The sequence below is a fragment of the Cherax quadricarinatus genome, chromosome 61 (genome assembly GCF_038502225.1).
Source record: "Cherax quadricarinatus isolate ZL_2023a chromosome 61, ASM3850222v1, whole genome shotgun sequence".
Classification (NCBI taxonomy): domain Eukaryota; kingdom Metazoa; phylum Arthropoda; class Malacostraca; order Decapoda; family Parastacidae; genus Cherax; species Cherax quadricarinatus.
In genome coordinates, this window is record NC_091352.1 from 1,726,525 (window position 1) to 1,751,152 (window position 24,628).

General features: G+C 45.5%; 1 protein-coding gene across 1 annotated transcript in view; it reads left to right on the top strand.

Annotated features, from left to right (window-relative positions):
* Nucleotides 1-5,744: 5,744 nt before the first annotated feature.
* The window catches only part of LOC128699510 (integrin alpha pat-2), a 58,109-nt gene continuing 39,225 nt past the window's right edge, over nucleotides 5,745-24,628 (top strand). The window contains exons 1-4 of the mRNA XM_070098116.1: nucleotides 5,745-5,967; nucleotides 16,270-16,456; nucleotides 16,586-16,719; nucleotides 20,618-20,718. Of these exons, the coding sequence (XP_069954217.1) occupies nucleotides 16,299-16,456; nucleotides 16,586-16,719; nucleotides 20,618-20,718 (393 nt within the window). The 5' untranslated portion in view covers nucleotides 5,745-5,967; nucleotides 16,270-16,298. The remainder of the gene's footprint in view (nucleotides 5,968-16,269; nucleotides 16,457-16,585; nucleotides 16,720-20,617; nucleotides 20,719-24,628) is intronic.

Genomic DNA, 24,628 nt, shown 5'->3' on the forward strand with positions numbered 1-24,628 from the left:
AGTGTCTGGTGCCTGTGTAGTGTCTGGTACCTGTGTAGTGTCTGGTGTCTGTGTAGTGTCTGTTGCCTGTGTAGTGTCTGGTGCCTGTGTGGTGTCTGGTACTTGTGTAATGTCTGGTGCCTGTGTAGTGTCTGGTGCCTGTGTAGTGTCTGTTGGCTGTGTAGTGTCTGGTGCCTGTGTAGTGTCTGGTACCTGTGTAATATCTGGTGCCTGTCTAGTGTCTGGTGCCTGTGTAGTGTCTGTTGCCTGTGTAGTGTCTGTTGGCTGTGTAGTGTCTGGTGCCTGTGTAGTGTCTGGTACCTCTGTAATGTCTGGCGCCTGTGTAGTGTCTGGTACCTGTGTAATGTCTGGCGCCTGTGTAGTGTCTGGCGTCTGTGTAGTGTCTGGTGCCTGTGTAGTGTCTGGTACCTGTGTAATATCTGGTGCCTGTGTAGTGTCTGGTGTCTGTGTAGTGTCTGGTGCCTGTGTAGTGTCTGGTACCTGTGTAATATCTGGCGCCTGTGTAGTGTCTGGTGCCTTTGTAGTGTCTGGTGCCTTTGTAGTGACAGTTTTCCAGTCATTACTAAGCCTTGGCGGGGTCTTCACCACTGGTTTTCTTGTGTCTGGAGAACCCTTCTTCGTGGGAAACTTGTGGGTTCTACCAGAGGAGCCCCAGAAGGTTCTGTCTGGGGAACTCAGAAGTATAAATTCTTCACTCATTTCTTCTTGGGATGATGAGTCCACGGGATCAAGTCCTGAGCTCAACACTTGGGACCTTCTGTAGGGCAGTCGGTCTCTGGATACTGGTCGGAGACCAGGTCTTGTGTCTGGTGTCTTCCAGGAGTATGTGTTGTCCATGTGTCTCCTTGTGCTTAGTATTTTGGCGAATGTATCCGCGAATCCCAGCCTTGTGTTCCATACCTTTTGGGTTGTTGTGTCCAGCAGACCACCCCTGGGTCCTAGCAGGTCTTGGGATGCTGTGTGCTGGGGACGACGCCTTGGTCCCAGCAGGTCTTGGGATGCTGTGTGCTGGGGACGACGCCTAGGACCCAGCAGATCCTGGGACGCCCTGTGCTGGGGACGATGCCTGGATCGCAGCAGCAAGTCGCTAAGTGGGGTCGAGTTCTGGTTTAAGTCGCAGTCAGCTAGTGTCAGCGAGACACCCTCCATTTTAGCTCTCCTGACGAAGTCGCTGACAGTGTCGTGCACCACCTGGCGGACGCTGCTTCCGGCCGCTGAAACGAAAACCACCTGTGTGTCAGTGAAAGGCTCGTCATCCCAGGGATGGGAGCCTCCTCGAGACTTAGTAATAATAACTATGGTCACTTCCTCTATCCCCCCAGTAGAAATTCCTACCCGCCTAGGCTTCAGTCAAACCATTATCTAAGCCTATCCATACACCCGTCTATCTATCCTGCAGTGTACGTAGGTACGTACCTCGGCCAGTGAAGAGTGTCCAGCCAGGGCAGGACATTCCAGCCTGCATCAGGTACTTCCTCCTGCTGGTCACAGGTATCAGGTCGACACGGAAGGTACACCTGTGACCTATGAAGTGTATTGGAACCTGCAGCCTGCCATCCTGCAGTGACCTGCAACCATACTCACTCATAACACCTTGCAGGATGCAACTGTACTGCTAAGTTGATGGTTATCAACCAGATACCATCAAGAAATAATAATAATAATAATAATAATAATAATAATAATAATAATAATAATAATAATAATAATAATAATAATAATAATAATAATAATAATATTATTATTATTATTATTATTATTATTATTATTAACAATACTAATAATAAATAATAATAATGAGAAATAGAACGTGGACTTACGTGTAAGAGAAGGTGATAGACATGAAAGAAGGTGGTAGATAGACATGTTGTTACACTCACCACACATGTTGTTACACTCACCACACATGTTGTTACACTCACCACACATGTTGTTACACTCACCACACATGTTGTTACACTCACCACACATGTTGTTACACTCACCACACATGTTGTTACACTCACCACACATGTTGTTACACTCACCACACATGTTGTTACACTCACCACACATGTTGTTACACTCACCACACATGTTGTTACACTCACCACACATGTTGTTACACTCACCACACATGTTGTTACACTCACCACACATGTTGTTACACTCACCACACATGTTGTTACACTCACCACACATGTTGTTACACTCACCACACATGTTGTTACACTCACCACACATGTTGTTACACTCACCACACATGTTGTTACACTCACCACACATGTTGTTACACTCACCACACATGTTGTTACACTCACCACACATGTTGTTACACTCACCACACATGTTGTTACACTCACCACACATGTTGTTACACTCACCACACATGTTACACTCACCACACATGTTGTTACACTCACCACACATGTTATTACACTCACGACACATGTTGTTACACTCACCACACATGTTATTACACTCACCACACATGTTACACTCACCACACATGTTGTTACACTCACCACACATGTTGTTACACTCACCACACATGTTGTTACACTCACCACACATGTTGTTACACTCACCACACATGTTGTTACACTCACCACACATGTTATTACACTCACGACACATGTTGTTACACTCACCACACATGTTGTTACACTCACCACACATGTTACACTCACGACACATGTTGTTACACTCACCACACATGTTATTACACTCACCACACATGTTACACTCACCACACATGTTACACTCACCACAGTGTACAAGTCTCAGTACAAGGTCGAGTCTTTTACCAGGAAGACAAAAATAATATGACGACTCTGTTTTTCAGATCAGTGGGAATTCATTCCCCCAGGGGAGTACTAGAGTGGTTCAGGGGGGACTATGACCACTGTTCAAGAAAGTGTTATGTCCTGTAGATTATGTGCGACCTGTAGAATTACATTTTTTCTTAATTTAATCTGTGACTTTCAATAAAGATTGTATGTCAGAGATGGAATTATAAATTAAGATGAATATTTCACCTGTTAACTGACTTACTCTTGCTTTCTGTTTACAGAATTTGGAGTCCATCACGAGAGTCAAAAAAGAGGATAAGATCATTCATGTAATCAATATGGTTTCACATCCATCATCATCAATAAAGACGTCAATACCTGGAGATACCATTTATCACATACCTAGAGAGGGTTTCCGGGGGGCAACGCCACTGCGGCCAGGTCCGCTCTGTTAAATGATTCTGTGAAAGTAACAACGTTTAAGAACATTTGCAAAATGTTCATTATCAAGGACGAAAGATGTTTTGAACGTCATGGGCATGTTATGAAAAGAATAAGACGGGCTCAAGAAGATAATCCAAGAAATGAACCATAACAATGTTAGTGTCATCAGTTCTTCTTGCCGGCGGTAAAGGTCAAGTACTTCCAGAATTTACCAAAAAAAATAAATTTAGCAGCATTTGACAGTATTGGAAAATGAATCCAGCCGCTGTTTTCCTGGTCTCGGTGATGAGGAGTTGAATTTAGTGCGAAATTCATTTAAAATGTCGGTTCAGAAAGTTCCTGATGACTTTCAAGATAAATTTCTGGAACTGAAAACTGATTCAGGAGCCAGAAATAGGTTCCATAAGAAATCAGTCACAGAATTTTGGCCATTGATATGTGATTCTTCCCCAAAAGAGACAGACAGAGGTATCCATACATTGCTTCCATTTGTGTTGACATCTTTGTGAATCAGACTTTTCAACTCTGTTGCAAATAACAACGGAACAAGGTAGATTAGAGGTTAAAAAGGAACTGCGTTGTGTGACCTTTCCAGCGCTTGTCCGAGTCTTCAAGAACTGGCCAAGAAAATAACAAACGCGAGTTTCTTACTGACTGTAATCTTCATCAGTATAAAATACATCACAATACCCTGCCATTCTATTGATTTTTTTTGTTTATTGAAGTATGCTTTAGTAATTTTACTCTCTTAAGTAATTACTTCCCAATATTTAAAAAAATATCCGTCAGCATTTTCTATTGTTATTAAATTTGTAAAATTCCATTATTAAAATAATCCAGGTAAATATTTATGCACTAATATAGAGAAAATAAAAGATTTTTCGTTATTATATGCATTTGGAATGCACCTTTGGAGTCAGAATCTTGGTGAAAAGGATAATTGAGGTAAAGAAAGGGTTGAAAGTCACTGGTTTAGAGAGTTCTGGGAGGTGAGGCCTAGTCATGGAGCTGGTTGCGGGGGCGTTGACCCCTGGAATGATGATCACCACACACATAAACACATACCTGATGACAGTCTTGGTGATGGGTGCCACGTCAGTGTCCCATTTCTTGGCTTGGCACTGCTGGAGACATAGTGCCAGAGCCAATAACGCCAAGAATGACGCCCTTATCCTGGGCAGCAGTGAATAACGGGTCATTGACGTCGTTCTGGTAATGTATTTTGAGGGTGTCAACATGAGGGCCACAGTGGCACTCTCACTCATTACAGTGAGAGGAGTGTTGGCACACCTTAGTAGCAAACTACGGTAGCATGGTTGTTGATGGCAGTAGTGTCACTGTGCCAGATAGAGAGCCTCCAGGCTGGTGTCACAGTGATGGGATGGCGGTACTCTGTTAGTGAGGTAGGCAGGATGCTGACGGTGTGTTTTGAATGATGCTCAAACTGAATGGTGCAGTTGTCAGCACTGGGCAGCAGGTATGGGCAGCAGGTGTGGGCAGTACCTGGCGGCAGGTGTGGACGAACTGGGCGGAAAGTGTGATCAGTGGTGGCAGCTGTGAGTGGCAGAGAGGGTTGATGTAGTGCGCTTGGGTTTATATACTGACCCACGACCATGACCCAAGGTGAAATAGAGGTCAAAACGTATACACACACACACAAACACACGCACACGCACACGCACACGCACACGCACACACACACACACACACACACACACACACACACACACACACACACATACACACACACACAAAACACCATCAGAAATCCCAAACACAATCTGGCGTGTGGTGGTGGTGCATCACGTGTGTTTGTATTCAAAGATTTATGTTTGCTGGGGTCGAGTCATGGCTCCTGGGCCCCACCTCGTAAACTCCTGCGACCTATTTTACCGTAGACTTCTCACCTGCCATACCTATTTCTGAAGCTTTTTACTGCCCTCCCTAGTTTTCTATTACTGACACAGTGATGTTATATGTCTGTATCCTCCACCAGTAGCCCCTTGATACTGATTTTGATACTTGATAGGGAGTTAGTGGCACTGCGATATTTCACGCTCTTAGATGACAGCTCCACTGTAGGTGGAGGGGAAGGTTTAGCGGAGGAGGGGAAGGTTTAGCGGAGGAGGGGAAGGTTTAGCGGAGGAGGGGAAGGTTTAGCGGAGGAGGGGAAGGTTTAGCGGAGGAGGGGAAGGTTTAGCGGAGGAGGGGAAGGCGGAGGAGGGGAAGGTTTAGCGGAGGAGGGGAAGGTTTAGCGGAGGAGGGTAATGTTTAGCGGAGGAGGGGAAGGTTTAGCGGAGGAGGGGAAGGTTTAGCGGAGGAGGGGAAGGTTTAGCGGAGGAGGGGAAGGTTTAGCGGAGGAGGGGAAGGTTTAGCGGAGGAGGGGAAGGTTTAGCGGAGGAGGGGAAGGTTTAGCGGAGGAGGGGAAGGTTTAGCGGAGGAGGGGAATGTTTGGCGAAGGAAGCGAAGCGGAGTGCTTTTGAGGATATCCTGTGACATTTAAGGTTTATCGCTCAACAGTTACAAAAGTCGTGGACTCAGTCGTTCTTCTGTCCAGCTTATATCAGCACTGGTTTGTTCCATCTCATAAGTGCCCACAACTGCCCACAACTGCCCACAACTGCCCACAACTGCCCACAACTGCCCACAACTGCCCACAACTGCCCACAACTGCCCACAACTGCCCACAACTGCCCACAACTGCCCACAACTGCCCACAACTGCCCACAACTGCCAAGAGGAACCCACTTAGGTATTCTCTCCTGTTTCCACACCTGTGTCCCATTCTCTTTAACTATTCACCTTAAAAAAAGTGTTGTAAAGAGTAGGTAAGATGAGAGAGAAGAGTAGGTAAGAGGAGAGAGAAGAGTAGGTAAGAGGAGAGAGAAGAGTAGGTAAGATGAGAGAGAAGAGTAGGTAAGATGAGAGAGAAGAGTAGGTAAGATGAGAGAGAAGAGTAGGTAAGATGAGAGAGAAGAGTAGGTAAGATGAGAGAGAAGAGTAGGTAAGATGAGAGAGAAGAGTAGGTAAGATGAGAGAGAAGAGTAGGTAAGATGAGAGAGAAGAGTAGGTAAGATGAGAGAGAAGAGGCGAGGAGTGTGTCAGTTAGTGCTGGTGTTGGTATACTGTGTTAGTACAGTGTTACACTCATACATGTATACTGTGTTAGTACAGTGTTACACTCATACGAATATACTGTGTTAGTACAGTGTTACACTCATACATGTATACTGTGTTAGTACAGTGTTACACTCATACATGTATACTGTGTTAGTACAGTGTTACACTCATACTTGTATACTGTGTTAGTACAGTGTTACACTCATACATGTATACTGTGTTAGTACAGTGTTACACTCATACGAGTATACTGTGTTAGTACAGTGTTACACTCATACATGTATACTGTGTTAGTACAGTGTTACACTCATACATGTACACTGTGTTAGTACAGTGTTACACTCATACGAGTATACTGTGTTAGTACAGTGTTACACTCATACATGTATACTGTGTTAGTACAGTGTTACACTCATACGAGTATACTGTGTTAGTACAGTGTTACACTCATACGAGTATACTGTGTTAGTACAGTGTTACACTCATACATGTATACTGTGTTAGTACAGTGTTACACTCATACATGTATACTGTGTTAGTACAGTGTTACACTCATACATGTATACTTTGTTAGTACAGTGTTACACTCATACATGTATACTGTGTTAGTACAGTGTTACACTCATACATGTATACTGTGTTAGTACAGTGTTACACTCATACATGTATACTGTGTTAGTACAGTGTTACACTCATACATGTATACTGTGTTAGTACAGTGTTACACTCATACATGTATACTGTGTTAGTACAGTGTTACACTCATACATGTATACTGTGTTAGTACAGTGTTACACTCATACATGTATACTGTGTTAGTACAGTGTTACACTCATACATGTATACTGTGTTAGTACAGTGTTACACTCATACATGTATACTGTGTTAGTACAGTGTTACACTCATACATGTATACTGTGTTAGTACAGTGTTACACTCATACGAGTATACTGTGTTAGTACAGTGTTACACTCATACGAGTATACTGTGTTAGTACAGTGTTACACTCATACGAGTATACTGTGTTAGTACAGTGTTACACTCATACGAGTATACTGTGTTAGTACAGTGTTACATTCATGCATGTATACTGTGTTAGTACAGTGTTACACTCATACGAGTATACTGTGTTAGTACAGTGTTACACTCATACATGTATACTGTGTTAGTACAGTGTTACACTCATACATGTATACTGTGTTAGTACAGTGTTACACTCATACATGTATACTGTGTTAGTACAGTGTTACACTCATACATGTATACTGTGTTAGTACAGTGTTACACTCATACATGTATACTGTGTTAGTACAGTGTTACACTCATACATGTATACTGTGTTAGTACAGTGTTACACTCATACGAGTATACTGTGTTAGTACAGTGTTACACTCATACGAGTATACTGTGTTAGTACAGTGTTACATTCATGCATGTATACTGTGTTAGTACAGTGTTACACTCATACGAGTATACTGTGTTAGTACAGTGTTACACTCATACGAGTATACTGTGTTAGTACAGTGTTACATTCATGCATGTATACTGTGTTAGTACAGTGTTACACTCATACGAGTATACTGTGTTAGTACAGTGTTACACTCATACGAGTATACTGTGTTAGTACAGTGTTACACTCATACGAGTATACTATGTTAGTACAGTGTTACACTCATACGAGTATACTGTGTTAGTACAGTGTTACACTCATACGAGTATACTGTGTTAGTACAGTGTTACATTCATGCATGTATACTGTGTTAGTACAGTGTTACACTCATACGAGTATACTGTGTTAGTACAGTGTTACACTCATACGAGTATACTGTGTTAGTACAGTGTTACACTCATACGAGTATACTGTGTTAGTACAGTGTTACACTCATACGAGTATACTGTGTTAGTACAGTGTTACATTCATGCATGTATACTGTGTTAGTACAGTGTTACACTCATACGAGTATACTGTGTTAGTACAGTGTTACACTCATACGAGTATACTGTGTTAGTACAGTGTTACACTCATACGAGTATACTATGTTAGTACAGTGTTACACTCATACGAGTATACTGTGTTAGTACAGTGTTACACTCATACGAGTATACTATGTTAGTATAGTGTTACACTCATACGAGTATACTATGTTAGTACAGTGTTACACTCATACATATACACTTGTACACTGCCTCAGTCCTACCTTAGTAAGACTTCAATATCTGTTTTCAGCAGCAAAATAACGGGCTATGCAAAAGGTATAAGCAAATTCTAGGATTAAATAGTTACACTCAACTAATTAATACTCCAACCCGGATCACACAGTTCTCAGCCATCCTAATTGACCACATACTTTGTAACCGCTCTGAGAACATTAGTCAGTCAGGCGTCATTACCACAGGTCTTAGTGATCATTTCATCATTTACTGCACCAGGAAAATCACTAGGGATAGGATAGGCCTACACAGGACAATAAAAATGAGGTCAACTAGAAACTACAGTAAAGAAACACTGGTAAATAGGCTACACAATTGTGACTGGACAGAGATAACAAGTTGCACGGACGTAAACGATGCCTGGGAAAAATTCAAAACAATGTTCACTACCATCCTTGATAATATTGTACCAGTTAAAGAGGTTAGGATTAAACGAAGAACTGAACCCTGGATGAATACTGAGATATTAGATAATATGAAATTCAGAGACCAGCTGCTAAAAAGATTTAAAGCAAACAGACAGGATATTGCAGCACTAAATGAATTCCAAAGGGTGAGGAACAGAGTACAGAGACTTATAAAAGGAGCAAAGGCAAAGCACTACTGCTCAAAAATTGAAGAGTATAAGCATAACCCCAGAAAGCTCTGGCAACAACTAAAACAGTTGGGGTATAGCCATAAGCCAGTAGATAGGTCTAACATAGTACTCACTATCGATAATGAGGTATGCCACGAAACATCTAAGGTGGCAAATTGCTTTAATTCCTACTACACATCTGTTGCGTCAACACTAGTAAGTAAACTACCAGCTGCATCAAATACCTTTAACACAGACTCTGATAAGTTTCAAACATACTATACCAATAAAGGGGTAACCCCAAACAGTTGTCAACTAGTAAGTGTATCTCATAACTTTATTCAAAAAGAACTAAGCAGGTTAAACCCAACTAAGAGCACAGGCCCTGATAACATCCCGTCTAAGTTCCTAAAAGATGGTGCTTCTGAACTGTCAATCCCTATTGCTCACCTAATAAATTTATCAATCACCACTAATACCGTACCGGAGGGGTTCAAGGAGGCCAGAGTTACTCCTATCTTCAAGAAAAATAGTAGGTCTGATGTAAGCAACTATAGGCCTGTTAGTATACTCAGTATAATATCTAAAATTCTAGAGAGGGCGGTGTATTCTCAAGTAGTTAAGTACCTTAATGACAACAGCATTCTCCATAGCTATCAATCGGGCTTTAGAAGATCCTACTCAACCGACACCTCCCTTATTAATCTGATGGATTACCTGAGAACTGAAATGTCAAAGGGGAACCTCATAGGTATGGTAACCTTAGACCTGCAAAAGGCCTTCGATACTGTCAACCACAATATATTATGTAATAAACTTCAAGCTATCGGTATAGGTTCTGTAGACTGGTTTAAGTCCTACCTTAGCAACAGGAGACAAATAGTCAAAATCAACAAAACAGAATCAGAACCCCTGCCGATAACATGTGGAGTTCCCCAAGGTAGTATTCTGGGTCCCTTATTATTCTTATGTTATGTTAATGATATGCCTATCAGTGTCAAGTGCAAACTCCTACTGTATGCAGATGACAGTGCTCTGTTAGTGTCAGGTAAAAACCCACAAGATATAGCTAATGTTTTAACACTGGAACTGGAGTCCTGTAGCAAATGGTTAGTAGACAACAAACTATCATTACACCTAGGGAAAACTGAAGCCATTCTCTTTGGAACGAAACAAACTGAGAAGGGTAAATAATTTTAATGTTCAGTGTAATGGGGAGCCCATCACTTTGGTTTCATCAGTAAAATATTTGGGAATCCCCTTTGACCCATGCATGTCAGGAGAATTGATAGGGAACAGTGTAGTAAAGAAAGCGAATGCCAGACTGAAGTTCCTGTATAGACAAGCACAGTGTCTACCTACTGAGGCTCGCAGGACCCTATGTCTAGCCCTTATACAATGCCATATGGATTACGCTTGCTCTTCTTGGTACTCTGCCTTGACAAAAAAAACTGAAAGATAGACTGCAAATCATCCAGAACAAAATCGTAAGATTCATCCTGGGGCTGGGACCAAGAGAACATGTAGGCCAGGATGAATTACAGCAGTTGGATATGCTGAATGTTGAAGACAGAGTAAAACAACTGAAGCTAAATCATGTTTATAAAATTGCTCACAAACAGTGTCCAGAATATCTTGCTGTCAATTTTGTCAAGGTTGGGAACCAAAGCAATCATAGTACTAGGGGGAGAGAGCACAACTTTGTAGTACCCACAGTCAGTGGCCAGGCTTCAAACACCTTTTATTGTACAGCAATAAAGGAATGGAACAGACTGCCCGCACATGTCAAAGCCAGTCATAGCATGAACCAGTTCAAGAAGAGTGCCAAAAGGTGTTTGATGAATGTAGCTACAGAAAGGGAGGGGAATGATTTTCTATTTTTTAGCTAACATACGTGTAAATTTTACCTTATTCCTAGTAATGACCCTCGTATTGTAGATAGTCTTAATGACCCTCGTGTAGTAGATAGTCTTTTTAGTATGATAATAAGATGTTATCTTCATTGTAGAATAATAAGAAAATATTATAACCTTTATATTATAATAATAAGGTAAAAGGACCCCAATGGAAATAAGTCACTCTGTCTGACTTTTTTGGGTTATCCCAGGTTCTCTACACATATGCTGCTATGTATGATAATTCTATGTAACTGTATTTGTGTATACCTGAATAAACTTACTTACTTACTTACTTAGTAGAGTGATGCATGACTTGAACCTGGCCATCTACCATGGTCCTAGTAATATATTTACACTATGGTGCTAGTAATATATTTGTTAAAGATATATTATAATTTAATAATACGGGAAGCAGAATGAGTTAGCTTCTTGTAAAGTGACCAGAGCAGCAACAGTCTGCGTTCTACTTCCTGAAGTAGACTTCCTGCGTCTGCTTTGTTTCCTGCCCCTGGTGTCTTCAGTACACTGCTGAAGGTGACAGCCACATAAACAAGTGTGGCATAGAAAGGGTCAACTTGGCTGGCTGGCACTACCAACTGCCTATTCTGTGGAGCGATCTGTTTATCTCCTGGCAGTCACAGACTTCTCCACAATATATAGAGGTATTTTATACACAGTTCTCCAGACATAAATCTTAGCCTTTGTTTGTTTTTGTTACCACCATCGTCTGCCAGAGCTTTGTAGTACATGAATGTTGAGAATACAGCTGAAGTAACTTGACCTTGTTGCCTCCTCACCTCCTGACCTTGCTGCCTCCTCACCTCCTGACCTTGCTGTCTCCTCACCTCTTGACCTTGCTGTCTCCTCACCTCTTGACCTTGCTGCCTCCTCACCTCTTGACCTTGCTGCCTCCTCACCTCCTGACCTTGCTGTCTCCTCACCTCTTGACCTTGCTGTCTCCTCACCTCTTGACCTTGCTGTCTCCTCACCTCTTGACCTTGCTGCCTCCTCACCTCCTGACCTTGCTGCCTCCTCACCTCCTGACCTTGTTGTCTCCTCACCTCCTGACCTTGCTGTCTCCTCACCTCCTGACCTTGCTGTCTCCTCACCTCCTGACCTTGCTGTCTCCTCACCTCTTGATCTTGCTGTCTCCTCACCTCTTGACCTTGCTGTCTCCTCACCTCCTGACCTTGCTGTCTCCTCACCTCCTGACCTTGCTGTCTCCTCACCTCCTGACCTTGCTGTCTCCTCACCTCCTGACCTTGCTGTCTCCTCACCTCCTGACCTTGCTGTCTCCTCACCTCCTGACCTTGTTGTCTCCTCACCTCTTGACCTTGCTGTCTCCTCACCTCCTGACCTTGCTGTCTCCTCACCTCTTGACCTTGCTGTCTCCTCACCTCCTGACCTTGCTGTCTCCTCACCTCCTGACCTTGCTGTCTCCTCACCTCTTGATCTTGCTGTCTCCTCACCTCCTGACCTTGCTGTCTCCTCACCTCTTGACCTTGCTGTCTCCTCACCTCTTGACCTTGCTGTCTCCTCACCTCCTGACCTTGCTGTCTCCTCACCTCCTGACCTTGCTGTCTCCTCACCTCTTGATCTTGCTGTCTCCTCATCTCCTGACCTTGCTGTCTCCTCACCTCCTGACCTTGCTGTCTCCTCACCTCTTGACCTTGCTGTCTCCTCACCTCCTGACCTTGCTGTCTCCTCACCTCCTGACCTTGCTGTCTCCTCACCTCTTGATCTTGCTGTTTCCTCACCTCCTGACCTTGCTGTCTCCTCACCTCCTGACCTTGCTGTCTCCTCACCTCTTGATCTTGCTGTCTCATCACCTTCTGACCTTGCTGTCTCCTCACCTCCTGACCTTGCTGTCTCCTCACCTCTTGATCTTGCTGTCTCATCACCTTCTGACCTTGCTGTCTCCTCACCTCCTGACCTTGCTGTCTCCTCACCTCTTGATCTTGCTGTCTCATCACCTTCTGACCTTGCTGTCTCCTCACCTCCTGACCTTGCTGTCTCCTCACCTCTTGATCTTGCTGTCTCCTCACGTTCTGACCTTGCTGTCTCCTCACCTCCTGACCTTGCTATCTCCTCACCTCAAGACCTTGCTATCTCCTCACCTCCTGACCTTGCTATCTCCTCACCTCAAGACCTTGCTATCTCCTCACCTCAAGACCTTGCTATCTCCTCACCTCCTGACCTTGCTATCTCCTCACCTCCTGACCTTGCTGTCTCCTCACCTCCCTCTTCCCTCACCTGACCTTGACGGTCTATGCTTCTTCTGGCCACTGTACATCTTCAGCTATAATTTCCACACTAGCCTATGTGAATACGTTACACAGTACGTACAACGAGTACTTTATGTATTATGTAAGCAAGAGGAACGTAGAGACAAGGATGAAGGTGGTGGCAGCTGTGTACTGGAATCATTTAGAGGGGGACTCCTCTCGCTCTCAGCCTGATACGCTCTTCACTATATAGAGTAAGGGAGACAGAACGCAAACATAGAGAAATGCAGGAAGGTATGACTCTGAGCAGGTGAGTCCCTTCCAGGTCACATGACTACTAATGTTCACAAGTAGAGTTAGTAAGTCAATAAATTAGTTTATTTAAGTACAGGCACACATAAGTACAGGGACACAAATTCAGGTTGACCACAATTATCATACCAAGTAACATATAAACAATTAAAGTATAATGAACTAGTGATGTATTGGATATCCGCATCAGCATCCGCAGAACATCCGCACAATTTCTTACATCCGCATCAGCATCCGCAGAAAATCCGCACAATTTCTTACATCCGCATCCTCAAAATAACTAAGACATCCTCATACATATCCGCATCCGTGGATATCTAAATTTCCACATCCGATACATCTCTATAATGACCACTGGTCAGAAGCTCAGAAGATTGATTGATCTTTATATTTCGGCTCCCTTCTGGCATCCTCTTCAACAGACCTAATAACACAAGTGTAAATCATCCTCCAGGATAACCTCAAAAAGCCAGACTAAGTGACTTATTACCACAGTGTACAAGTACACTGCTGCTCACAATAACATGTTGCTTCATGTTAAATGTAATTTACTTTTAAATGTGTTGAATTTTCCTGTGAGTGCCTAATGTTGCTGGTGTGTATACCTGGAGTATACCTGGAGTATACCTGGAGTATACCTGGAGTATACCTGGAGTATACCTGGAGAGGGTTTCCGGGGGTGCTCCCGCGGCCCGGTCTGAGACCAGACGTGTTCCAACAAGCATATGAGGTTTTATCTGACTTTCTCCCTCATTGTGTTCAAAAATGAACCTGAGGTCATTATTTTATACATTACGAAGTGTGTTATACATTAGTTCACATTAAATGTCTTGATACACTGTGTCCAGGAGCCGTGTTGTCTTGATACACTGTGTCCAGGAGCCGTGTTGTCTTGATACACTGTGTCCAGGAGCCGTGTTGTCTTGATACACTGTGTCCAGGAGCCGTGTTGTCTTGATACACTGTGTCCAGGAGCCGTGTTGTCTTGATACACTGTGTCCAGGAGCCGTGTTGTCTTGATACACTGTGTCCAGGAGCCGTGTTGTCTTGATACACTGTGTCCAGGAGCCGTGTTGTCTTGATACACTGTGTCCAGGAGCCGTGTTGTCTTGATACACTGTGTCCAGGAGCCGTGTTGTCTTGATACACTGTGTCCAGGAGCCGTGTTGTCTTGATACACTGTGTCCAGGAGCCGTGTTGTCTTGATACACTGTGTCCAGGAGCCGTGTTGTCTTGATACACTGTGTCCAGGAGCCGTGTTGTCTTGATACACTGTGTCCAGGAGCCGTGTTGTCTTGATACACTGTGTCCAGGAGCCGTGTTGTCTTGATACACTGTGTCCAGGAGCCGTGTTGTCTTGATACACTGTGTCCAGGAGCCGTGTTGTCTTGATACACTGTGTCCAGGAGCCGTGTTGTCTTGATACACTGTGTCCAGGAGCCGTGTTGTCTTGATACACTGTGTCCAGGAGCCGTGTTGTCTTGATACACTGTGTCCAGGAGCCGTGTTGTCTTGATACACTGTGTCCAGGAGCCGTGTTGTCTTGATACACTGTGTCCAGGAGCCGTGTTGTCTTGATACACTGTGTCCAGGAGCCGTGTTGTCTTGATACACTGTGTCCAGGAGCCGTGTTGTCTTGATACACTGTGTCCAGGAGCCGTGTTGTCTTGATACACTGTGTCCAGGAGCCGTGTTGTCTTGATACACTGTGTCCAGGAGCCGTGTTGTCTTGATACACTGTGTCCAGGAGCCATGTTGTCTTGATACACTGTGTCCAGGAGCCGTGTTGTCTTGATACACTGTGTCCAGGAGCCGTGTTGTCTTGATACACTGTGTCCAGGAGCCGTGTTGTCTTGATAGGAGCCGTGTTGTCTTTATACAGTGTCCAGGAGCCGTGTTGTCTTGATACACTGTCCAGGAGCCGTGTTGTCTTGATACACTGTGTCCAGGAGCCGTGTTGTCTTGATACACTGGGTCCAAGAGCCGTGTTGTCTTGATACACTGTCCAGGAGCCGTGTTGTCTTGATACACTGTCCAGGAGCCGTGTTGTCTTGATTCACTGTCCAGGAGCCGTATTGTCTTGATATACACTGCGTCCAGGAGCCGTGTTGTCTTGATATACACTGCGTCCAGGAGCCGTGTTGTCTTGATGCACTGTGTCCAGGAGCCGTGTTGTCTTGATGCACTGTGTCCAGGAGCCGTGTTGTCTTGATACACTGTCTCCAGGAGCCGTGTTGTCTTGATACACTGTGTCCAGGAGCCGTGTTGTCTTGATACACTGCGTTCAGGAGCCGTAGACTGTGTGTGGGACAATCTGTGGATGACAGTGTGTGGGGGACGGTGTGTGTTTGACAGTCTGTGAGTGACAGTATTTGGGGGACAGTGTGTATGGGACAGTCTGTGAGTGACAGTGTGTATCGTACACGTGGAGGAGAAGACAGTGTTGATGTTAAGATTTCGTTCGGATTTTTAACCCCGAGGACTGACTTATATCCATTGGGGTCCTTAATGTCTCAACCACTACAAGGTGATGAAGGAGGCACCGTTGATGTAAATGTTATTCAGCCAAGGTTGACGAACCACATCCTGTGTGTCGACACTTCCCATGTCTTCCTCTGGCCAACCACAACCATAATCGTAACTGGGTATGTATATAATAATAATAATAATAATAATAATAATAATAATTATAATAATAATTTTTTGTACAGAGAGTGGCGAGGTACAGGTCACCAACATCATGGTGACTCTGGTGACTGTGGGGATGTTGGTGACGGTGTTGGGCTCGGTCTCTGGGTTCAACCTACACACGAACCTCGCCAAGGTCTTCCAGGGACCCAACCAGACCCACTTTGGGTATAGTGTGACGCTGTGGAAGGACCCAACCCAGGGCAGCCTGTGAGTACCCCTACTCTCTTGTTAATACTGTTGTTATTGATGACTGAGAGTGCTAACACTCCAACCATAACAACCATCCATCATCAACCCCCCCAGGATGCACTAAAACCTCCCCTTCCCTGATTGCAGGGTGGTGGTAGGTGCCCCGAGGGGCAAGAATAGGGCAGCAGGGGCCGAGGAGCTCCCTTTGGGTAACCTGCACTTCTACAACGCCAGTAACTGGGAGGAAGTGCCCTTCACTGCGCTTCCCAGCGTCTCTGAAGGTAAGTGTCCTGCCCCTTATTTCTCCTGGGGGATTCAGAGATCTACAAGGGGATTCAGAGATCTATAAGGGGATTAAGAGACCTATAAGGGGATTATTACAACCCAGGATTCCAAATGGCCTGTTATCCCGGGTGTAATGGGAGCAAAATAAACAGCAGAAAAAGTTTAGACTTATATTATCCTTCACCAATTTATAACAGCAATATGTACACTATATACAGTGATAAGTATAGTGCACTCCACGGTAAGCAAGGCAGAAATAGAAGCCACAAGAGAGCAGACCGTGCTTCAACCAGCTCTAGAATGGGAATGACAAGGGCAGACAGGAGAGCGGTACCCACATAACCTCTGCGATTGCCAAAGCCATCTTCTTATTGGCTAGAACCTGGTCACTAGTTGAACGACGGGGCCCCATCATCAACTCTTAGCAACCTGGTTCGCTGGTTGGGGGAGATAGCCTGTAAATGAGGGTGTGTACATGCGCCGAATAAAGGTTACGTACTCTTTGCATGCCACACCCCCACCCCGAGAAGGCTCAGGATTAGGCTGCCACCTCCCAGTGGTAACCGTGCCGCCATGGCACAAAATAATGGGACCGCCTTTCCTCTCCAACCATCCAACTCTTAGATAGAGCTCAGCTTTCCTCATGACAAAAAGCCAAACCCTAAACTTAGGGTGAGACAGCAGTTAGACAGGCTAGCATACCTGGAGGTCCAAGATACAGGCGGACGGTAGCCCGCATCCCCTCACTAAAAAAAAAACCCCACACCAGGGGATAAAAAAAAAAACGGGTGAAAAGGGGTTACCACAAATATAACATCCTAACATCGGGATACATAAATACACACATTAAAATAAATGAATCTTTAATATAATATAAAAACAACTAACTTTGGTCTAGAGGTATTTAAACTAATAAACATCTGATAATATATACATGTTACAATAATAAATTATAATTAGCATCTAACTAAAATAATTCTTAACCCTACACAGAGTACAACTTTCTTGACACTCCTGTGTCACTAATATATATATATATATATATATATATATATATATATATATATATATATATATATATATATATATATATATATATATATATATATATATATATATATGCTAAAATAATAATTTAAGTAACATTTAAAATAATAAATTACAATCAACTGCGTTTCTCACGACACTTATCCGAGTTGTGACGCTCTTTCTCCACCGTGTCACTTGACACCCTTTTCTCCGTGTAATACACACTTTCGCAACCGTGTCACACTTGACACCTTTGTCTCTGCGTCACACTACCCGCATAGCGTCTTTGTCGAGGCCAGTCACATGACACTACTCAATGTAGACTACAACCAGGCCATCTTCAGTGTCACACGACACCCTTTTCTTCTCAGTGTTCCACTACGGTCCTGTAGCATATCTCAGTGTTCCACTCCATCATACTTTCTTAAGTGTCACACTACGGTCCTAGCCCAGTTCAGTGTAACACTCCAACCTTTTCTTCATGTAATGACCCACTAAACAGCATCCGATGACTCCTGACTCCGGCCCACAGTTGACCATTATTATTATTATTATAATCAAGAGGGAAGCGCTAAACCCGGAGGATTATACAGCGCCTGGGGGGGGATGTGGAAGGCATTCAGGCTTAATTCGGGGAACTGGAGCACAGATCCAATTCCCTAAATCAAGAGCCCCTCACCAACATCAAGGAACCTTCCTTGAGGGGCACAGTTGACCAGCATAGGCGGTGAGTCCGCAGACATCACCGGTAGTCCTGTGAATACTCTCTAAGGCCGGTAGAAGTACACCGTAAGATGGTCTGGTGAGTACTATCTACCGCCTTCAAGACCAGTTGACACACCGCAAGGTGGTCCGATGCAGCACACACTATGTTGCGAGCTCACTGAATGCGGCCGTCAAATAACAGAGGCCAACAGACTCAGTGAGCTGCGGTGAGCGCTTCTTCTAAATTCAGTAGAAGCCAGTAGAATACTCTACTGCCAGTAGATGTGCACCATTAGGTGTTCTGGTAACTACTGCTTCGATGCTTACCGTGAGATGTTCAGGTACATACTGCTTCTAAAGCCAGTAGATGTGTACCATTAAGTGTTCAGGTACCTACTGCTTAGATGCGTACCGTGAGGTGTTCAGGTACATAATGCTCTAAGGCCGGCTCAGCAGTCCCCACATTGGGTTTAATGACGTACCCAGTGGTACTGCCGGCCGGCAGGTTAACTATTTAACCGCTAGTTTGGCAGGGGGCCGTAACAGGGATTCAGGAACCTACAAGAGGATTCATATATCTACAAGGGGATTCAGAGATCTACAAGGGGATTCAGAGATCTATAAGGGGATTCAGAGACCTATAAGGGGATTCAGGAACCTACAAGAGGATTCATATATCTACAAGGGGATTCAGAGATCTACAAGGGGAGTCAGAGATCTATAAAGGGATTCAGATACCTATAAGGGGATCCAGCAACATACAAGGGGATTCATATATCTACAAGGGAATTCAGAGATCTACAAGGAGATTCAGAGATCTATAAGGGGACTCAGATATCTATAAGGGGATTCAGGAACCTACAAGGGGATTCTTACATCTACAAGGGGATTCAGAGATCTATAAGGGGACTCAGATATCTATAAGGGGACTCAGATACCTATAAGGGGATTCGGAAACCTACAAGGGGATTCAGAGATCTACAAGGGGATTCAGAGATCGACAAGGGGATTCAGAGATCTACAAGGGGATTCAGAGATGTATAGGAGGACTCAGAGATCCACAAGGGGATTCAGGAACCCACAAAGGGATTCAATAACCCACAAGGGGATTCACGAGCCCACAAGAGGATTCACGAACCCACACGGGGATTCACGAACCTACAAAGGGAATTCAGAAACCCACAAGGAGATTCGGGAACCCACAAGGAGATTAATGAACCCATAAGGGGATTCAAGAATCCACAAGGGGATTCAAGAATCCACAAGGGGTTTCACGAACCCAAAAGGGAATTAAAGAACCCAAAAGGGGATTCACGAACCCACAAGGGGATTCAAGAACCCACAAGGGGTTTCACGAACCCACAAGGGGATTCACGAACCCACAAGGGGATTCACGAACCCAAAAGGGAATTCACGAACCCATAAGGGGATTCACGAACCCACAAGGGGATTCAAGAACCCACAAGGGGTTTCACGAGCCCACAAGGGGATTCACGAACCCACAAGGGTATTCACGAACCCACAGGGGGATTCAAGAACCCACAAAAGGATTCAGGAACCCATACGGGGATTCGTGAACCCACAAGGGGATTCACGAACCCACAAGGGGATTCACGAACCCAAAAGGGAATTCACGAACCCATAAGGGGATTCACGAACCCACAAGGGGATTCAAGAACCCACAAGGGGATTCACGAACCCACAGGGTGATTCATGAACCCACAAGGGGATTCACGAATCCACAAGGGGATTTGCGAACCCACAAGGGGATTCACGAACCCACAAGGAGATTCACGAACCCACAAGGGGATTCACGAACCCACAAGGGGTTCACGAACCCACAAGAGGATTCACAAACCCCCAATGGGATTCACGAACGTACAAGGGGATTCACGAACCCACAAGGGGATTCACGAACCCACAAAGGGATTCAAGAACCCACAGGGGGATTCACGAACCCACAAGAGGATTCACGAACCCATAAAGGAATCTGAGGAGCGCATAAATATTCAAAGGAGAAATAACAGCAAGAAAAAATAAGTATGCCTATGGTCAGTAGGCCTACTGCCATGTTCTTCATTTATGTTTTTGAGGGAATAGGTAGGAAGTAGTTTCGCTTATTGTCGCACATTTCGCTCACGCTGAGACGTTTCTCCCCAGGTTTGAGTGCGGCTATACGACTGAGCAGTACCGTAGAAACACAAGGAATCGGATTTGGTGAGAACTTGGTGACCTCACCAGAACCTGGGTCACCGCTAGTGGTAAGTCACTGTTAGTGGTAAGTCACCGCTAGTGATGAATAAGTCACTGTTAGTGGTTAGTGAGTCACTGTTAGTGGTGAGTCACTGTCAGAGGTGAGTCACTGTCAGTGGTGAGTCAGTGTCAGTGGTGAGTCAGTGTCAGTGGTGAGTCACTGTTAGTGGTGAGTCAGTGTCAGTGGTGAGTCAGTGTCAGTGGTGAGTCACTGTCAGTAGTGAGTCACTGTCAGTGGTGAGTCACTGTCAGTGGTGAGTCACTGTCAGTAGTGAGTCACTGTCAGTGGTGAGTAACTGTCAGTGGTGAGTCACTGTCAGTAGTGAGTCACTGTCAGTGGTGAGTCACTGTCAGTGGTGAGTCACTGTTAGTGAGTCACTGTTAGTGGTGAGTAACTGTCAGTGGTGAGTCACTGTCAGTGGTGAGTCACTGTCAGTGGTGAGTCACTGTCAGTGGTGAGTCACTGTCAGTGGTGAGTCACTGTTAGTGGTGAGTCACTGTTAGTGGTGAGTAACTGTCAGTGGTGAGTCACTGTCAGTGGTGAGTCACTGTCAGTGGTGAGTCACTGTCAGTGGTGAGTCACTGTTAGTGGTGAGTCACTGTCAGTGGTGAGTCACTGTCATTGGTAAGTCACTGTCAGTGGTGAGTCACTGTCAGTGGTAAGTCACTGTCAGTGGTGAGTCACTGTCAGTGGTGAGTCACTGTCAGTGGTGAATCACTGTCAGTGGTGAGTCACTGTCAGTGGTGAGTCACTGTCAGTGGTGAGTCACTGTCAGTGGTAAGTCACTGTCAGTGGTGAGTCACTGTCAGTGGTAAGTCACTGTCAGTGGTGAGTCACTGTAAGTAGTGAGTCACTTTCAGTGGTGAGTCACTGTCAGTGGTAAGTCACTGTCAGTGGTGAGTCACTGTCAGTAGTGAGTCACTTTCAGTGGTGAGTCACTGTCAGTGGTGAGTCACTGTCAGTAGTGAGTCACTGTCAGTGGTAAGTCACTGTCAGTGGTGAGTCACTGTCAGTAGTGAGTCACTTTCAGTGGTGAGTCACTGTCAGTGGTAAGTCACTGTCAGTGGTGAGTCACTGTCAGTAGTGAGTCACTTTCAGTGGTGAGTCACTGTCAGTGGTGAGTCACTGTCAGTAGTGAGTCACTGTCAGTGGTAAGTCACTGTCAGTAGTGAGTCACTGTCAGTGGTGAGTCACTGTCAGTAGTGAGTCACTGTCAGTGGTGAGTCACTGTCAGTGGTGAGTCACTGTCAGTGGTGAGTCACTGTCAGTGGTGAGTCACTGTCAGTGGTGAGTCACTGTCAGTGGTGAGTCACTGTCAGTGGTGAGTCACTGTCAGTGGTGAGTAACTGTCAGTGGTGAGTCACTGTCAGTGGTGAGTCACTGTCAGTGGTGAGTCACTGTCAGTGGTGAGTCACTGTCAGTGGTGAGTCACTGTCAGTGGTGAGTCACTGTCAGTGGTGAGTCACTCAGTAGTGAGTCACTGTCAGTGGTGAGTCACTGTTAGTGGCGAGTAAGCCACTATGACTTTTCCTGTGACTTTTTTCCTGCGACTTTTTTCCTGTGACTTTTTTTCCTGTGACTTTTTCCTGGATCCGTTGACGAAACTGCAGGAGGCAACGTTTGGTCAGACATTGCAAGCTGCGTGCTTGCAACACCATCATGCAACACACAGCAGACATCACTGTCATGATCAACCTCCGTCTCACCAACAACTACATTGATAAACAACACTGGAAGAGGTCACCCCACTGACCAGCTTACCATAGTTACCACAGTCATCACGGGTGTTGATCTTGGGTCACCACAGTCGTCACGGGTGTTGATCTTGGGTCACCACAGTCGTCACGGGTGTTGATCTTGGGTCACCACAGTCGTCACGGGTGTTGATCTTGGGTCACCACAGTCGTCACGGGTGTTGATCTTGGGTCACCACAGTCGTCACGGGTGTTGATCTTGGGTCACCACAGTCGTCACGGGTGTTGATCTTGGGTCACCACAGTCGTCACGGGTGTTGATCTTGGTTCACCACTGTCGTCACGGGTGTTGATCTTGTGTCACCACAGTCATCCACGGGCGTTTATCTTGGGTCACCACAGTCGTCCACGGATGTTGATGTTGGGTCACCACAGTCGTCACGGGTGTTGATCTTGGGTCACCACAGTCGTCACGGGTGTTGATCTTGGGTCACCACAGTCGTCACGGGTGTTGATCTTGGGTCACCACAGTCGTCACGGGTGTTGATCTTGGGTCACCACAGTCATCACGGGTGTTGATCTTGGGTCACCACAGTCATCACGGGTGTTGATCTTGGGTCACCACAGTCATCACGGGTGTTGATCTTGGGTCACCACAGTCGTCACGGGTGTTGATCTTGGGTCACCACAGTCATCACGGGTGTTGATCTTGGGTCACCACAGTCGTCACGGGTGTTGATCTTGGGTCACCACAGTCGTCACGGGTGTTGATCTTGGTCACCACAGTCGTCACGGGTGTTGATCTTGGGTCACCACAGTCATCACGGGTGTTGATCTTGGGTCACCACAGTCGTCACGGGTGTTGATCTTGGGTCACCACAGTCGTCACGGGTGTTGATCTTGGGTCACCACAGTCGTCACGGGTGTTGATCTTGGGTCACCACAGTCGTCACGGGTGTTGATCTTGGGTCACCACAGTCATCACGGGTGTTGATCTTGGGTCACCACAGTCGTCACGGGTGTTGAACTTGGGTCACCACAGTCGTCACGGGTGTTGATCTTGGGTCACCACAGTCGTCACGGGTGTTGATCTTGGGTCACCACAGTCGTCACGGGTGTTGAACTTGGGTCACCACAGTCGTCACGGGTGTTGATCTTGGGTCACCACAGTCGTCACGGGTGTAGATCTTGGGTCACCACAGTCGTCACGGGTGTTGATCTTGGGTCACCACAGTCGTCACGGGTGTTGATCTTGGGTCACCACAGTCGTCACGGGTGTTGATCTTGGGTCACCACAGTCGTCACGGGTGTTGATCTTGGGTCACCACACTCATCACGGGTGTTGATCTTGGGTCACCACAGTCGTCACGGGTGTTGATCTTGGGTCACCACAGTCGTCACGGGTGTTGATCTTGGGTCACCACAGTCGTCACGGGTGTTGATCTTGGGTCACCACAGTCGTCACGGGTGTTGAACTTGGGTCACCACAGTCGTCACGGATGTTGATCTTGGGTCACCACAGTCGTCACGGGTGTTGAACTTGGGTCACCACAGTCGTCACGGGTGTTGATCTTGGGTCACCATAGTCGTCCACGAGTGTTGATCTTGGGTTACCATAGTCGTCACGGGTGTTGATCTTGGGTCACCACAGTCGTCACGGGTGTTGATTTTGGGTCACCACAGTCGTCACGGGTGTTGATCTTGGGTCACCACAGTCTTCACGGGTGTTGATCTTGGGTCACCACAGTCGTCCACGAGTGTTGAGCTTGGGTTACCACAATCTTCACGGGTGTTGATCTTGGGTCACTACAGTCGTCCACGGGTGTTGATCTTGGGTCACCACAGTCGTCCACGGGTGTTGATGTTGGGTCACCACAGTCGTCACGGGTGTTGATCTTGTGTCACCACAGTCGTCCACGGGTGTTGATCTTGGGTCACTACAGTCGTCCACGGGTGTTGATCTGGGGTCAGTGTTGGAACCTTTCTTGTTTACTGTTTACATAAACAAAGATAGATGAGGGGATAAACAGCAACGCCGTCGAATTCTTTCTGACGAGGACGCCAGAGTGTTGCAGGAAGGTCTGAAGACTGACGCAGTGGTCGGAGATGTAGCAGATGCAGTTTAACGCAGGCAAATACGACGTTCTAAGCCTTGGAAATGAATATAATAATAATAATAATAATAATAATAATAATAATAATAATAATAATAGTAATAATAAT